General features: G+C 45.7%; 3 protein-coding genes across 3 annotated transcripts; 2 read left to right on the top strand and 1 right to left on the bottom strand.

The window, feature by feature from the left end:
* Positions 1-220: 220 nt before the first annotated feature.
* LOC124677613 (lysine histidine transporter-like 6) lies at positions 221-2534 on the top strand. The gene is made up of 7 exons (XM_047213586.1): positions 221-301; positions 412-539; positions 624-1404; positions 1718-1823; positions 1905-1996; positions 2078-2146; positions 2225-2534. The coding sequence occupies exons 1-7, from the start codon at positions 272-274 to the stop codon at positions 2321-2323; spliced, it is 1305 nt and encodes a 434-aa protein (XP_047069542.1). The 5' UTR covers positions 221-271; the 3' UTR covers positions 2324-2534.
* A 9823-nt stretch (positions 2535-12357) lies between these two features.
* Positions 12358-13891, top strand: LOC124671896. The gene is made up of 5 exons (XM_047208216.1): positions 12358-12669; positions 12861-12954; positions 13050-13087; positions 13166-13301; positions 13381-13891. The coding sequence occupies exons 1-5, from the start codon at positions 12358-12360 to the stop codon at positions 13791-13793; spliced, it is 993 nt and encodes a 330-aa protein (XP_047064172.1). The 3' UTR covers positions 13794-13891.
* A 558-nt stretch (positions 13892-14449) lies between these two features.
* LOC124674020 (non-specific lipid transfer protein GPI-anchored 15-like) lies at positions 14450-15131 on the bottom strand. Its single transcript, XM_047210059.1, has 2 exons — positions 14771-15131; positions 14450-14682 (listed from the first exon to the last, which is right to left on the bottom strand). The coding sequence occupies exons 1-2, from the start codon at positions 15129-15131 to the stop codon at positions 14450-14452; spliced, it is 594 nt and encodes a 197-aa protein (XP_047066015.1).
* Between the last annotated feature and the right edge of the window lie 2627 nt (positions 15132-17758).

Below are 17758 nucleotides of genomic sequence, written 5' to 3'. Positions count from 1 at the left end.
ATTAGGCCTTTGCCTGACACGTCACCTCATAGGCAGAAAAGCTGGGAATAATAAAGCAACAAAAACTCCACTACGTGAGGAAATGGAGCAGGCGGGCCAGATGCTGTCTAGTGAGCGCGCGGGGGGTAGAGCCGTAGAGCTGCGCGCGCGAGTCGACTGGAAGCGTTTTCCTATAAATATAGCATCCCTGCACTTGCAAGTTGCACATGTTCTGCAGTAGCAGCGAGGAGGCCGGTGAGTGCGTGCGCGAGTGCATCAATCTTCGCCGACCATGGTCTCGTCTTCAGATGTTCTTCCCAAGGTCTGGGAGTACTTATTCACTTGGTGATTCGGACACTGCTGTTGCTTTGCTTGTACTTGCAGTATCAGAACTGATCAAACCATATCATTTCGCTCTTTTCTGATCATCAGGTGGTCGAGGGCGAGAACGAGGCCGCGCCCCGCCGCGCCAAGTGGTGGTACGTGACGTTCCACAATGTCACCGCCATGGTCGGCGCCGGCGTGCTCAGCTTGCCGTACGCCATGGCTCACCTCGGATGGTAATCAGCCCGCCCTACGCCATGACTGTCGATCAGAGTAGTATGTGTATGCTCAGCAGCGTTTCTTGTGCTGCATGTGTCCAGGGGTCCGGGGATCGTGGCGCTGCTGCTGGCGTGGGTGATCACGCTGTACACGCTGCGGCTCCTGATCGAGATGCACGAGTGCGTCCCCGGCGTGCGGTTTGACCGGTACCGCGACCTGGGCGTGCACGCCCTTGGCCCGCGGCTGGGCATCTGGGTGGTCGTCCCGCAGCAGCTCATCGTGCAGGTGGGCTGCGACGTGGTGTACATGGTCACCGGCGGCAACTGCCTGCAGAAGTTCGCGCAGATCGTGAGCCCGAACTCCACGCCGCTGCACCAGTCCTACTGGATCTGCATCTTCGGGTCCTCCCAGTTCCTGCTCTCCCAGCTCCGGGACCTCAACTCCATCACCGCCATCTCCCTCGCTGCCGCCGTCATGTCGCTCAGCTACTCCACCATCTCCTGGGCGGCGTGCCTCGCCAAGGGCCCCGTAGCCGGGGTGAGCTACGCGTACAGCACGGCCGGCACGACGGCGGACGCGGCGTTCCGGGTGTGCGGCGCGCTCGGGCAGGTGGCGTTCGCGTTCGCGGGCCACGGCGTGGTGCTGGAGATCCAGGCCACCATCCCGTCCACGCCCACCAAGCCGTCCAAGATGCCCATGTGGAAGGGCACCGTCGCCGCGTACATGGTCACCGCCGCGTGTTACTTCCCCGTGGCGTTCATCGGGTACTGGGCGTTCGGGCAGGGCGTCAGCGACAACGTGCTCGTGGCGCTGGAGCGACCGCCCTGGCTCGTCGCGGCGGCCAACATGATGGTTGTCGTCCATGTCCTCGGGAGCTATCAGGTAGGACTTTTCTTTCGATAAAGACAACATAGTGGCACGCGCATCTATTCATGCATGGATAAAATGGCTACACATGGCCATATAAAAACAAAATAGAAGTGATCACCACAGAACCATCACGATAATCATCATCGTAAAGAAGCCATCCATTTCTGAGAAAGAAAGGCCTCTATAGTGGCCACCGAATCTTTCGGCCCCAACAATGTACTTTAGCAGGTTGTTAAGATGCACTAAGCCCCGGCATCATGGTACGCTGACTGAAGCACCGAGCCACCGCTGAACACTCGGAACTGACCGACGTACCTCTTGGCAGGTGTACGCCATGCCGATATTCGAGAGCATGGAAACGATTCTGACCACCAAGTTCAGGGTTCCTCGAGGGGTGCTCCTTCGCCTGGTGGCTCGATCCACCTACGTCGGTAAGAATCAACCGCACACCTCCTTCACATAATCGATCATATGAATCTGTTCATGGATCAATCGAGATCATGCCTTTGCAGCGCTCACCCTGTTCGTCGCCGTGACCTTCCCGTTCTTCGGCGACCTCCTCGGCTTCTTCGGCGGCTTCGGCTTCACCCCCACCTCCTTCTTCGTAAGCCCACATCGATTTCACCTTTCCATGTGACGTAAGCATGCCACCGTTCCAAAAGCTCATCGATTCTTACCCCTGCAGCTCCCCTGCATCCTGTGGCTCAAGATCAAGAAGCCTCGGAGGTTCAGCGCCTCGTGGTTCGCCAACTGGGTACACACAAACTCACAAAGTTCAGCTTCCGATCAGATAAATTTTGTTGCCAATCGTATAGGTTCTATTTTGCTGCAGGGGTGCATCGTCGTTGGCGTGCTGCTCATGCTTGTGTCCACCATCGGCGGGCTAAGGAGCATCATCCAGGACGCCTCCACGTTCAAGTTCTACTCTTGAACGCCTAATCTTATCTTACGGCTGTAGCTTCATGTAAGATCGTTCGGTGTCAACTAATGGTGTGGTAGCCTCTTACCTGGCTTTGGTTTAGAGGGTGACCTGCTTCTGCAGAGTGTCAAAACTAGTGTCGTCACACGCTGACATGATCAGTGTGTGTGTGTATGTACCAGTAGCATTGCCTAGTGACAGGGCCATAGTAAAGTTTCTCCATACGGTGTTGTAACTTGCAACACAGAAGAATAACGAGTATGCTATGATTCAAGTCTGTTGAACTTGTCTAAACAATGCAGCTAGGCAGAAGCTGTGGCCGGCATTTGGAGTATTAAAACCATCTTACCTGTTTGTGACAGATCTGTGCATATAGAGAATGATTGTGCTGCAGTTATCGGTGCTCTAAAAGCTCAGATGCATGACAAGTCTGCTATATCCGGCTTGATTCGTGAAATGAAGGAGCTGCTTAGTTTTTCACAAGGTTTTGTAGTCGCAAAGGTAGATCGTGCAAACAATTCAGTTGCACACGAGTTAGCTAAGCTAGGGCGCTCTGAAAATGAGCATGTGTTCTCTGTTTCAGCTCCACCGTGTGTGGTTGGTCTGATCAATAGAGATTGTAACTCTGTGCGTGATTCTATTCGATATAAGCTGAAGTTTCAAAAAAAATCATTACTAGGAAGAATGGCGCGGCGTGTATTGCAGAATTACTTCAATATTTGGATTGCTGCTGAACTGACGGTGTTGAAGCATGGTTGAATGAAGGTAAAAATTGGTATTGTGACGACATGGTTCAAAATTATTTTATGTCCATGTTCTTGAAGGTGACAAGGAGATGATAAAAAAGAGGGTAGTATGAAATAAAAAGAATCACTAGGTGGTCATGAGACGATGGAAAAGGGATGGTAGTATGAAAGTAGAGTAACTAAATTTTGCCGGTGCCCCGAGTAAAAGAGGCAGTGGTCGGTGAAGAAAGCATATTTTTCTGAGGGTACCGTAGAAGAATATAGTACTATTTTCCCAGGGTAAAAGAGGCGACATGTGGTCCATAAGTAAATATTATTTTCCTCAAGTAAAAGAGGGGACGAATAGCGGAGTGTAGGGCGATCGTGAACAATTGCGAAAAAATAATTGTTAAAGAATTGATGGTGACAAATTACCGTAGAAGAAATTTCATCGAATAAAAGGGGCGAGAAATAGTGTAGCATTTTGTTTCTCAAAGTCACCATAGAAGAACTGTCGAGATACTGCGAAAAAGGCGGTTACCGCTAAAGAGATGCCGTCGATAAATTACTGCAAGTGAATATCCGTCCAAGGAATACTCCTAGGAAATAACCATCGAAAAAATGCGTGCCGGAGAAGACTTAATGACGGATATTTACCGCCAAAGAATTACTATGAAAGTTTAAGATTTGTGTCGACAAATTACTAATAATGGGTAAGTATCGCAAGAGAATTCAAAGTCAAAAATTCATATAAAATTACAACAATTTACCGGTGAAAAGAAAAACTATTACAAAGAAATTAAGTAATTTTTTTTTATAATGGGCGCTTTATTACTCATAAAAAACAATTACACCCGACCTCTGCATAGCTAAGATGCACACAGCCGTTCAAAAAGTCTCAAAAGTCTGGAGCGCTAAAAAAGGTGAATTACATATCAGATATGAGCAAATGTAAAACGCCTAAGGTGAAGGCGGAGGTCCAATCCGTAGATTATGCTGCCACCCATGTAGGGAAAAAATATCCCCCGCCGTGTCCTTCAACCGTGTACAGACCTCCGTAAACAGGTCGTGGTTCTCAACCTTCTGCAAGAGAGAATAATTCTTGTCATTGAAAACTTTATCATTTCTACACGGCCATAGCAACCATATAATGACAAGCGCCCCCAACCTAATAAACGTTCTAAATCTGTGATTGACCCCATGAAGCCAATTACCGAAGATGTTGGCCACACTAGTAGGGGAATATAGATCAGAAGCTATTTGGATGCATGACCATATAGATCTGGCAAAGCGATATTGGAAGAACAAGTGTTTAATTGTCTCATTGTGTTGACAAAAAAACACACTGCGTACTCTCATGCCAATTGTGTTTCACAAGATTATCTTTGGTTAGGATTACTCCTCGACGCAAATACCAGCCAAAAATCTAAATTTTGAGCGGTATCTTCATCTTCCAAATCTTCTTGTTTTTATCAACTGGTATTTCCGATTGGATAATGGCATTGTACAATGAACTTACAGAGAATTTTTCATTGGATTGTAAGTTCCAACGAAATTCATCCTGCCCTTCAGACAACTGGATGGATTCCAAACGCAACAGTAAGACATTCCATGCAAGAAGTCTCGGACCGATTAAATCTCGTCTAAACGTCACTGTCGGAGGTGAGGTTGCCATTACTAATGCAATGGTATCACTTTTGCGACGAACAATGCTGTATAACACTGGATATTGTTCAGAGAGAGGCCTATTCCCTAGCCATGTATCCTCCCAGAACCGTATCTGCGATCCATCCTTAATAATGAAAGTACCATATCTGAAGAAAAATTTCTTCGTTGCCATTAGGCCAGCCCAAAAATGCGAGTATCCCGGTCTCCATAGGATCTGGGATAACGCTTTGTCATTGATGTACTTTTTTCTAACCATGGTCTGCCATACGCTTTCTTCGGTTAGTAGCTTAAAAAGTCAGTTACATAATAAGGCTGAGTTCTTGACCTCAAGGTCGTGAACTCCTAGCCCACCCTTATTTAAAAATCTCGATCTATAAAAATCGAGCTTGTGTAATACACCTTTTGGCAAAATGAAGAAGGATATCATATACAGCACCATGTTGGTGAGTAATGAATTAATGAGAACCAATCTTCCTCTAAGGGATAGCATTTTACCTTTCCAACTACTAAGGCTCTTCTGAAGTCTTTCCTCGACTAGTTTCCACTCAGCCATCGTTAATCTCCGATAATAAATCGGGATGCCTAGATAGTTGATAGGAAACTGGCCTTGCTCACAGCCAAACAGTTCCGAATATTTGGCGACTGAGCCCTGAGCATTGCCGAAACAAAACAATTCACTTTTATGGAAGTTTATTTTGAGTCCCGATAAATGCTCAAAAGCAGCCAAAATCAGCTTCAAATTTTAACCTTTATCGAGATCATGTTCCATAAATAAAATTGTATCGTCGGCGTATTGAAGGATTGATAAACCACCATCTACAAGATGTGGGATCACTCCTTCAATTTGACAGTCAGATTTAGCTCATTCGATCAATATAGCAAGCATATCCGCCACAATGTTAAATAAAAATGGTGATAGAGGGCCGCATTGGCGTAAACCTTTTCGTGTCTGGAAGAAGCGTCCCGTATCAACATTGACACGAATCGCTACACTTCCTCCATACAAAAAATTATCGATCAACGCTCTCCACTCCGGTGAAAAACCTTTCATCATGTCTGATGAAGAAAATACCAGCTGACTTTACCATAAGCTTTCTCGAAATCAAGTTTTAAGATTACCCCATTCATCTTTTTGGATGCAGTTCATGAACCGCCTCATGCAGAACCACAACCCCATCTAGGATATTGTGTCTTTGCATGAAAGCGGTTTGCCACGGCCTTACCACATGATCAGCAACTATATTCAGTCTAATGGTGACCACATGATCAACCACTGTATTTTATGGAAAAGAAAAATCACAGTGAAGAAACTACCGGTGGGAAAGTAACTATAACCCATTGGAAAAATTATAGTCAAGAAAATACCGATGATAAAGAAAAAATACTATGAAGAAATTACTGATGGAAAAATTACTGTAAACATGTGAAAAATTACAGTAAAAAAGTATCATATATATTTATACTGCAACACAGTTTACTATTCATGGCACATGAACAGTAACGATAGCGCTGTGGTTGACGCAAATGTGTTCAACTTTTACATACACCAGGGGGATTTGAGCATAGTGGCGGGGAATATCAGCTTGCAAAATAGAAAACCCTAGCCGCCACTACCCCTATAACATAGTGGCGGGGCAAGGATTTGAGCAACCTCTGCAACTTTTCCGGAAACAACCCCAAGCCAAAGAATCAAAATATATGGCTCGGTTACACAATTACTATAGAATTTGAACTCAGGGTTAAGTAATCCTGAAAATTTTAATAAAACGTCACAAGAACTTTTGTATAATCTCTTCATCTTATACTTCTATGGCACCAAATTGATAAGAAAACGATCAAGTTAAGCTTCCAAGGAAGGAGGATTAATTGGAGAAGACAATTCATGGACATGCTCGAGGGGATATGGGTATGGATATGCGGAAGTGTCGCGGTATCGATGACAAGTACACCATAGAGGATACCTCACGGCAACTGGGAGAGGGGGGAGGGGGGAGGGGCTTGAGACATGGTGCTGAACTAATTAGCAGGTCCCTAGCTGAAATAATATCATCGAACCAATAACAACAAGCTTCTCTCATAAATAGTGGCACATGCTAATTAGTTCTGACGGGCCACTCTATACGAGAGAAGCTTGCTTTGCCAGCATCCTGCGCCTAATGGATAGGGACACCATGGTATCTAAAAGAAAGGAATCCAACTTCACAACCCAAAAACTGCTAATACTAGTTCTCTATTTCCATAGCTTTTCTAGATTCACTCTCTTGTGAAATAAAAATTTCAGCTCAGATAGTTGGTCAAAGATACAAATAATCAATTTCGTTTTTCACAGCTTTCTCTAGGTCATTTTCATGAAAATAATAGTATCATCCGTGTATTAAAGTAGCGATACCCCTACCTCAACAATATGAGGAAGTTTTGGCTTCGAAAATTTTGGCGCAACACATCGCCAAACTATGAGAGGGGCATGGAAATTGCAGCAACCTTCAATGTTCCTTTTTGGATAAAGATGATACTCAGTGTATCCAGCCTTTTGAACTTAATATCAAGATATAGTCAAAACGCCTCTGGGTCGCTCGTGGGGCGACTCCGGGGCGATCGACACCCAAAAAACCCTAATGTCGGGCATCCCTGGTCGCTACCGTGGGCGTCGGTGGTGGTACAGGTTCCCTGGCCATCGAAGACGGTGGGGAAAGAATGACGCACCCCTATTCCCACTCTACACGTGAAGAAGTGGAATCAGCCTCGTTAGAAAGTCTAAGGAGGCTGACATGAAGAAGATAGACTACTTTGGTGCTTGAAGCTCCGTAGCCGGACCACCTTTATCCGAAGCCCGACCAGCAACTAGACGCTACTAGCTCACTCCGGGCATAAATCCCGATACCCGAATCCCGAACCCGAAATTCCCGATCCCGAACCCGTATATCCCGAACCCGAAAATCCCGAACACATATTCGGGAATGTGTTTCGAAAACCCGAATTTGTTTCAGGAAATTCGGGCCTATACTCTCGGCACCCGAATAGCCCGAGTATCCCGAAACAACAAAGCCCAGCCCATCAAAAAAAGCCCAAACATCATGCACTAGCGTTGCGAGACGGAGGACTAGAGGCTGGAGGTAACCCTAAACTACGCACGCGCGCCAGTCTCCAGTCTCCACTCACTCTGCGTGTTTCATAGCTCAGCCCACCTAGCTAGTACTCCTGTATGTTTCGTCTCTGTACGTACATCTAGCTAGATCAGATTGAAACCATCCGGGACCTGTACAAATGATGATGTATTATTGTTGCTGTTAAAATGCAGAAATTCTTCCAATTATTGTATGTCGGGCTATTCAGGAATTTCCCGATCCCGAACCCGAATTGTCGGGTACCCGAATTGTCGGGAGGCAAATATTATGCTCCATTTTCGGGTGTCACTTTGTACATCCCGAAATAATTTTTTCCCGAATTTCCCGTCCCGATCCCGAACGCCCAGAGTGACTACTAGCCATCACCTGCCGCCAAACCCACTGGAAGCACTTGAGCTAGGCCAACATATCGAGGGCGACAATGACCACCACGCCCGCGAGCACTACAATAAGCAGCGCTGCGGCGGAGATACGGGCAATGGACGAGTCGGCCGATGCTGTCGACGCATCAGCCATGGCAGCTGCAAACTAGGCGCAACAGTCGTGGCCTTTCGGCCTAGATCAGACCCAGATGGACACCGCCAACCGCACTGTCCAGGCGCCACGCCCCCATGCTGCACTGCTGCCACGGCTCACCGCTCCTCCAGAGCCTGCCACGCCGGATCGAACGGCATGCCAACCCCTACGCGACCCGTTGATTCCACGTCTTCACGTGTAGAGTGGGAATAGGGGTGCGTCATTCTTCCCCCACCGTCTTTGATGGCCAGGGCACCTCTACCACCACCGACACCCACGGCAGCGGCCAGGGATGCCCGACATTAGGGTTTTTTGGGGGTAGGTGTCGATCGCCCCGGAGTCGCCCCACGAGCGGACCAGAGGCATTTTGACTATTTCTTGATATTAAGTTGGAAAGGCTGGATACACTCAGTATCATCTTTATCTAAAAAAAGAACGTTGAAGGTTGCTGCAATTTCCATGCCCCTCTCATAGTTTGGCGATGTGTTGCGCCATAATTAATTTTCAAAGCCAAAATTTCCTCATATTGTTGAAGGAGGGGTATCGCTATTTTAATATGCGGATGTACTATTATTTTCATGGAAATGACCTAGAGAAAGCTGTGAAAAACGAAATTGATTATTTGTATCTTTGATCAACTATGTGAGCTGAAATTTTATTTCACACGAGTGAAATTTTCTACTCTGGAAAGGCTATGGAAATAGAGAACTAGTATTAGCAGTTTTTGGGTTGTGAAGTTGGATTCCTTTCTTTTAAATACCATGGTGTCCCTATCCATCGGGAAAGAATGAATCTAGTATCGACAGAATGGTATCTATCTTCTTAATATTCGTTTTCCGGGGGGAATGAGCCAACCCAAACAACAGTGCCTACTAGCTTGTCATGAACGCAGGATGCTGGCAAAGCAAGCTTCTCTTGTACAGAGTGGAACGTCAGAACTAATTAGCACGTGGAAATAGAGAACTAGTATTATCAGTTTTTGGGTTGTGAAGTTGGATTCCTTTCTTTTAGATACCATGGTGTCCCTATCCATTAGACGCAGGATACTGGCAAAGCAAAGCTTCTCTCGTACAGAGTAGCACGTCAGGACTAATTAGCATGTGCCAGAGAAGCTTGCTGTTATTGGTTCGATGATGTTATTTTAGCTAGGGACCTGCTAATTACTTCAGCACTAAACATGTTTTGGTTCAATGATGTTAATTCAGCTGCATCTTAAACATTGAATTTGGAAGGGTGTTGTCCGGAAATAAGTGAGATACTTGGTTATATTTAGTGTAACAACTTATGATGATCAATTTAATATAGAACTTAGATGTTTTTGTTTAGAAACTAAACAATTTGAGATCTTCCACAGAGAAGTCTATCTATGTGGATTTCATAAATGGGTTAATCATGTTTTTCCTCGAAAGAAGATTTTACCCTTGTTTATAAACAAAGCCACAACGACCAAACATATGCAAGGTGAACATGGGACCTTCTACAAAGCAGATCAAAGATAAACATAAAAACATGTACAAAGAGAACCAAAACTTGCCACCGAAGACACCGGAACGAGACTAAGGGGTATTAGAACTCCATGACAACGTCCCAAAGAGGGTAATGACGTAGCACGTCGTCATCATTAAGACTGAGACGGGTTTTCATCCGGAGCCCTAACACAGAGAAGGTACCTAGAACACCCCCAAAGAGGGTCATGGCACCCGCAGACATCGCCACCTTTGGCATCAAAACGTTGAGATTTCGCCCAAAAAAACCTTGGCACCACGCCCGGTATTTTGGTCGCCCACCATCCCTCAGCCTGGCCTCCAAAACATGATCTAGGAGATGACCATGCCGAAGCCCCGTAAAAACCAGGACCCCCCACCGCCCAGTCCTCGCCATCCACATGCCCAAAGAGACAATCACCACCGACACATCGCTTGTTCTAGATATGCTTGCGCAGTCTACCACCCGTGGCCGTTGCTCGACATACACGAGCTCGAGAGAAGGGAGGAAAGCGAAAGACATCTCACGACGAGACCGGCGGATCAGACGAGGTAAGATAGAAAGAGACTCGCGTGAATACCATAAGTGCAGTAGGCAAGCGATATTGCGGCGCCCGCATGACGCACTCGGCATCAACTAACAACTAGATCTAGGCTCGTAGGCCTGGATCCGGCCTCCGGCCACATCGCAACCAATAGGAGGAGATCTACCATCCTTCACTACGAGGGTGTTTGCAGAACGGATGTGGCAACAAAGCCTGATAGGCTCAGCTCGGGTTGGACTAGGCCGCCGTCGCCATTCAGATGCAAGATCATGCCGCCCTACCATGCCATCCCAGCCCAACACCGGCGTCATGGCCATGCCACACCTCGGATAGGGGGTGTGAGATGGCTCCCATAGGATTCCAGGAGGGCCAAGACCATACCTAGCGGCTGAAGCCCACCAAGCCTAGATCGAGCCTGAATGGGTCCAGATATGGGTCACACCTTCTAGACAAAGCAAGCCATGCCGCCTTCCCTGGACCGCCTTCGCAACCCTGCCTCGCCGCCTGGTCTCCGTTGATGTGCCTTACCTCTACCTCCAGTATGAGGTCGCACATGTGAGCACTATCGCCGTCCAAAGCTCCTCCTGAGCAGGGTTGGCAGCGCGCGGGCAGAGGAGAGTCCGTCGGCACTATGCATGCTTTGCTCGGCGGCGCACAAAGGCGTCGGAGGGGAGAAGTGGAGGTGCTAGGCTAGGGGGGGTAGCTAGAGGTGCCGCCTCGGCCGCCCGTATGGGGACGAGACGGAGTTGGTTATTTTTATAGTGGAGTTTTTTTACAAATACATTTGGAATCTGTAAGTTCACTAAAGATTAAGATCTTTATGTGAATTTTTATAAATAAAGTGATTCTCATAGAAGATGACCTCCCTAAGTGAAATTGAAATGGTTGTAAGAATGTCCATTATGTGATTCTGATGTACCTATCAACCATCTCTTTTTCGACTATCCCTTTGCTCATCTTATTTGGACAATTGTATAATGTACTTTTAACATAGTGCCTCCCACCAATGTCACAAATATGTTTATAAATCAGTTAAATAGGGTAGACAAACAATATAAAGCACAAACTTAGGTAGACATTTGTGCTTTAACTTATGATATATTGAATTTTCAGAACGACATTGCTTTTAACAAGAGCACTGATGCTGTGTCTTTTATAGGTTATCCATATAGCTACACATTAAATACATGATTTGTTCTATTTTCTACCGAAGGCGCATCGAACACAGTGGCCGAGCTGCATGTATCCAAGGGGTGCAGTAGAAGAAAATTTAACCTTACAATCTTCTCCAAAAATAGTGTGTGCACGCCTGTAATACATGATTTGTGCATACCGGTGAGTCAAATCAGCCCATATTACTAGGGTGTTCACTCTAAGTTCTTATTTGGTACTAGAATGTTGTAGGGATTCGTTAGGATAATACTCTATATTATTGGGTGAAATCTATGTTGTTACCCAATTTCCACAAAATTTTATCCCAATTCACTAGGTAAATGTAGAGTATTGGAGATTGAGAAAAATACACTAAAATTGAGAAAAAAAGGGGGATTAACGGGGATTAAATTTTCTCATACTCTAGCACCAAAGATGTATTCAAAAATAAGTGGAGATTTAAATTTTGGTAAGGATTAACCCATTAATCCCTACTAAAACTCTAGTGCCAAACACAACTTAATTGAGCTTGGTTTAGCTCCGCTACTGATCGAACACATATGACCTGTAAATGCAGCTGAGTGTCTGACGTCTTTCTAAGAGATTAGATGATGGTTGATCTTTAACCCTTGTAAAGTTTGAATTTGAAACTCTGAGGCTTGGCCTTTTCGAAAAAAGAACTTTCTATTGTCGCTGCAGTATGGCGCGCCAGAAATGCCACGTATACACGGGCTCGTTGCAGACAACTCCCTCCGTGCGCCACCGCGTCGCGCCCGTCCGAAAGCCCTTATCTCCGCCCCGCCCTGACCCCACCTCAGTTCGCCGGCGGCCATGGCGGCTCTCCCTCTCTTCCTCTGCAGTGCCGCCTCCTCCCACCGCGTCCGGCTTCTCGCCCCTCCCGTTCTCCCCTATCGCGCGGCGGCGCGGCCGACGTTCTCGCCCGTCAGGTTCTCCCCGTTCGCCGTCCACTCGCTGCGGCGAGCAGGGGCCAGGGCGGCCCCTCCGCCGTGCGCGGCCAAGCGTGGCGGCGGGGGAGGCGTATCATCGAGTGACGGGGAGGGCACGCGCGTGCTGCTTCAGGCGGCGCTCTGGGGCGCCGAGGCCGCCTACATTATCTGGCTCTTCCTCCTCCCGTACGCGCCGGTCCGTACCGAACACAAATCTTTTCTCTTCTTTGCATGCCGCTAGCTCAATGCAAGGGGATTTTTGTTACACTTTGTTCTATGAAAGACTAGTTATCGTTAGTGCATCATCCCGATCTGCTTAGCCTGTAGCGTAAGTGTTTACCAGTCATGCCATTAGCCAATCGTCGATTCATTACCATCGTGATGCAGGGCGACCCGGTATGGGCTATCTCGCAAGCCACGATCACTGACCTTGTCGGCCTGTCGCTCAACTTCTTCTTCATCCTGCCATTGATCAACTCTGGTACGCCTGGATTTCAAAATTTTGGAATGTGCATCAATTTGAAACTCACAACATTACGGTCATGATTATGTTGGTGAGTTTGCTGGGCAGTGCAGCTGGAGTTCACCTGCTCGAATCCCCCGTCCTTCATCCAGTAAGAAGCCGTCCATACTTCTATCACGATGCTATCAGTGTGTGTACTGTTTCCCTAATTCGGCCGTGCTTGCTTTAGATGGCTGAAGGATTGTTCAATTTTGTGATTGCCTGGACACTGCTATTTGCGCCACTTCTCTTCACGGATGCTAGAAGGGACCGGTACAAGGGATCGCTTGACGTCTTGTGGGGCTGTCAGATGTTCCTCACAAATAGTATGATCTACCTTGACCCAAATGTAAAAACGGCAGAACTGTTCGTTCTATCTAACATCTGTTTTCCTTGCACATGTAGCTTTCCTGATTCCCTACATGGCCATCCGGCTCAACGATCCTGAGAAGGACCGGCCTCCGCCGCAGGCATCAAAATTGGCCTCAGTTATGGTGAGAGGTGCATCAGTTGTAGGCATAACCGGCGGCCTGGTCTGCATTTTGTCCATTGTTTGGGCTTTCTTCGGCCGTGCAGATGCTGACTTTGGAGGCATTTCGGACCGGTGGCGGTATGCGCAGGAGTATGTCTTGACGGAGCGGCTTGCTTATGCGTTTCTCTGGGACATATTGCTGTACTCGATATTCCAGCCATGGTTGATTGGAGGCAATCTTCAGAACGTGAAACCAAAAGCTACAGAGTTTGTGAATGTTGCCAGGTTTATCCCAGTTGTTGGTATTGTTGCCTACCTCTTGTGCTTAGAAGATAAAAAGGATTAGGTGATTCGCTGGTGTGCTGTCTTTTGTTTTTGTAGGGATCATATGGATTATGTAATTACTGACTGGTATACATTTGAAAGAATGGTGCGCTTGTGGTATCCTGCATTTGTTGCCCAGAATTTCGTTTTGTCAATAAGTTCTTGTTGGAACGAGAATTCAGTTATCAGATTGCAATGGAAAAGAACTTATTCAGACAGACATCCTGATGGACATGTTACCCTTTCAATGCTATATTCTTTTGCTGTTACAGATGCTAAGGAAAACATTCCTGATAGAACAGCTAAATTTCTCTTGTGCTTAGATGAGGAAAAAGGGTTAGGCGATTAGCTGGCTGCGCTATATTGTTTTTTCCTTCTGTTTTTTTTATTATATGGATGCTGTTACTACTGACTGGTATACATTTGAAAGAAATGTGCGCATGGCCGTATCCTGCAGTTGTAGCCCAGATATTTCTTTTGTAAAGAGTTCTTGTTGGAACGAGAATTCAGTTGCCAAAATGCAGTGGAAAAGAACTTATTCAGACGGACATCCTGATGGACATGTTACTCCTTCAACCGCTACATTCTTTTTCTGTTACAGATGCCAGGAAAAACATGATAGAACACCTAAATTTCTCTACGACATAACTCTAATCTGCAGCAGTCCAGAAGAGCTCTTCAGAAAGCTAGAGCTGACGCCAGGGCGATGAAACCAAGTGCGACAGAAAGGGCACCAGCTATCAGCTTGGATCCGCTGCTGTATCCCGATGCCAGGTTGGTAGTACTCGGTGAGACAGTCGTCAGTGGTGGCGTCGGTGGCACCGGCCTCGGCGTCGATGGAACAGTGGAGTTCACGCTCGGGTGTGGCGTGCTCACCGGCGGCGTCGATGCTGGTCCAGTTGGAAGAAGCCCTTCAGGATAGTTAATTCAGAGAGGGAGTTTAGTGAGTAGCAGATTCCCGACAGAAGAAAAGAATTTTGCTACAAAGAGAATGGTTACCTGCGCAGGCGGCGGCGGTGGTCGGGAGGTCGAGGCGGCAGAGGAGAGGCAGCTCCACGACGCGGGACATGTTCACGTTGACGGGGGGCCTCTCGGGGCCGGACTGGTTGAGTGCCTGGCAGAGGCAGAGCGGCTCGTCGTGCACCATGCTCCCTAGGTTGGCGCAGCACGTGTCGGCCGGCGCGGCGGAAGCGCCGTCGAGGAAGGAGAGGCAGGGGAGGAGGCGGAAGAGCTCCGTGGTGCAGCTGGACGTCGACGGCCCGGTCGTCTGTGGCACCGGCGCGGGGTGAGCGCCGGGGATGGAAGCCAGCAGCAGCAGCGCGACACAGAAAGCTGTAACGGAAGCCGCCATTGTTGCCATCCTAGTATACTAAACTTCTTTCTGCAAATTTGCTTGTTGATCTGATCGAGCTATTGGCTACTATGGGTTTTATAGCATCGGAGGAATTAATGGGGATGCATGGCAATGGCGTGCTTCATGAGGAAGTGGTTTCTGTGATTGAAGAGGAACGTTGCATGTCTTATGGTTCGCTGCTTGCTAGATAATGCGTGAAGAGCCGCGTGAGGATGGGTAGTTTTGTGTGAATTCGAGCGTTGGGATTGCGTTGGGGAAGTGGTTGCATGAGAATGGTGCTTTGTACTACCTTGTTGTAGGTAGGGGTTTAATGTGAAGTGGGATTGACTCTTACCGGCCACATGAAACTGCGGACCAGAATGTCCTAGTCAAATATAACCCATCAGGAATTTAACCAAGTTTTAATCTCATACCAAAAAATAGTGAATAAATGTCCTGTTCAGGTTTTCTTATTAATAGAACTATGTTATTACCATTAAATGATGTCCAACCATGGAGAAAAAGGGAACATATCATCATCACAATTTTGGCAACATAAAAAAAATGATGAAATGTGGCATAAAATAAAACTACACAGAGTTTGAACTTTGGATCTTATGGCATTATGTGCATGAAACGTAAAAATAGTAATAAACATTGTTCTCATGGCATCCATCAGCAGAAAAATTATGGGCCACTCGTTTTACTTGAAGGGGATAAAAACAATGCCTGTTTTTAGTTTGTTGGGCTAGAGAGCACATCTTTCGTTCATATGTTTTGCAAGCATGGATAGACATTGTATATTGGAGGTAACAACAACTTTTTGTTTGACAATGTGCTCTTATTTGTTTTATTGGGAGTTATTCATTGTTTACCTTGTTGAAGTTACGATTGCGATTCGCAAAAAAAGAAGTTAAGATTGCAGACTAACACAATCAAGTTGCTATTGTGATCATGATTTGACAAGTAACTATCAAAGCTATTTTGTAAAACTCTATTTTGGCCGAACTCTTATTTAAAGCCTTTTTATTTAGCAAAAGACCCGAAATCCTAATTTTCATATAAAAGACAAATGCTTTTAAACTAAGTATTAACAAAACTATGTGGACCTGTAAGATGTTATCTCCACTCAATTTCTCAAAATAATTTTTTTTGCAAGTATTCCAAAATAAAAACCTTGTTTCAAACATCTTTTGAAAACAACAAGAAGGAATATTATCCAAGGTTTAAAATAGCGTGCTAAATGAAATAGCGTCGATCTCCTTTAAACGCTATGGACGCTATATCGTGCTAATTGCGTGCTATATTTCAAATAGCGTTTTGAAAAAATATTAAATATAGTCAAAAAAATAAAGGATTTCGCTAAAAAGGTTGGATATTTAGTCAAAAAATGACTGAATCATACATACATAGCCACATACAACAAATAGATCTTGGATTTTTCATAAGGCTAACATCATTATTCCACAAGGCAACAACATAGTATAAATTATTTATTAAAAATCATCAGCATTATCGATATTAAGTTCTAATCTAGAAGAGGAACCAACATATTGCACTTTATCACCATGAAAAAGTGAAAGTAACTTTGCTTGAAAAAATAGCGCGCTAACGCTATGAAGTTTTAGCATGATATATCATGCTATTTCACAAATAGCGCCATAGCGAGAAAATTTACTAAAATTTAGCGTAGACCCTCAAAATATGCTATTGCGTGGTATTAGCGGAGAAATAGCGCGCTATTTTAAACCTTGATATTATCCCTTATTGTGAACAAATTCCTGGAAAACTACCAAGTATTATTTTGGAAACACTTTTCAACCATCTTGTCATGTTCACACATAATGAAAAAGTTCAATATTGCCTCTTGAAATGGTTGGATTTGAACGATATCTTCATTGACTTGTAGATTGATTGAATTGCGTGTGTGTGTGTGGTTGTGATCTAAACATTCTTAAAAATCGTCTAAGTTAGCGATTAATAGGCTGATTAAGCGTTATTTGGGACCTCATCGTATCGAATACATCTAATCATCTTGGTTAATCGTTCAATCCGACAAATCGCTCTGACATATCGATTACTAGGTATGCTCCCAATTAACTATTACACTTCGGTCAAAAAATAATTGCAAAAATTTCAAAATAGATCATCATCCAAACGCCACCCCACCCAAATCAAATAGAGGTTTGCAAAGCTCACGCTCAATTCCCACCTCTAGGAGCTCGATTCCCGTCGCCGCTGAGCAATTCCTTTCCATCGCCGACCAGACCTCAGATATAGGAGCTCGACCGCCTTGAGGAGCTCGTCCAAGATCTCGAGGACGTGTTGAATAGGATAGGTGATTGAGGTGCAAGAGGATTCATTCGTGGGATAGGTGGTGGGTGAAGAGAAAGTTCATAATTCAGAGAGGAGAAGCGGAAGGAACGAATGCGGTGGTGGCTGGTGGCGAAAGAGCAATACGTGCAAATACATTGCTTTTTTCGCTGATTGATCTTTGTATCGATCCTAGCTGATCGTTGAACTGTAATAAGGATGATGTTTATACTTTAAATAAAGTAATAAAGCGGCCATATGCATCATTTTGATGCAGAGGCTGGGGTATCCCCATTTCGAAAAAAAAACATTACCATGGTAGCTGTATATGTTGTTTGGCA

This window comes from Lolium rigidum, chromosome 7 (genome assembly GCF_022539505.1).
Source record: "Lolium rigidum isolate FL_2022 chromosome 7, APGP_CSIRO_Lrig_0.1, whole genome shotgun sequence".
Lineage (NCBI taxonomy): Eukaryota > Viridiplantae > Streptophyta > Magnoliopsida > Poales > Poaceae > Lolium > Lolium rigidum.
The sequence above is the reverse complement of the archived record's forward strand: the minus strand, read 5'-3'. Positions and strand labels throughout refer to the sequence as shown.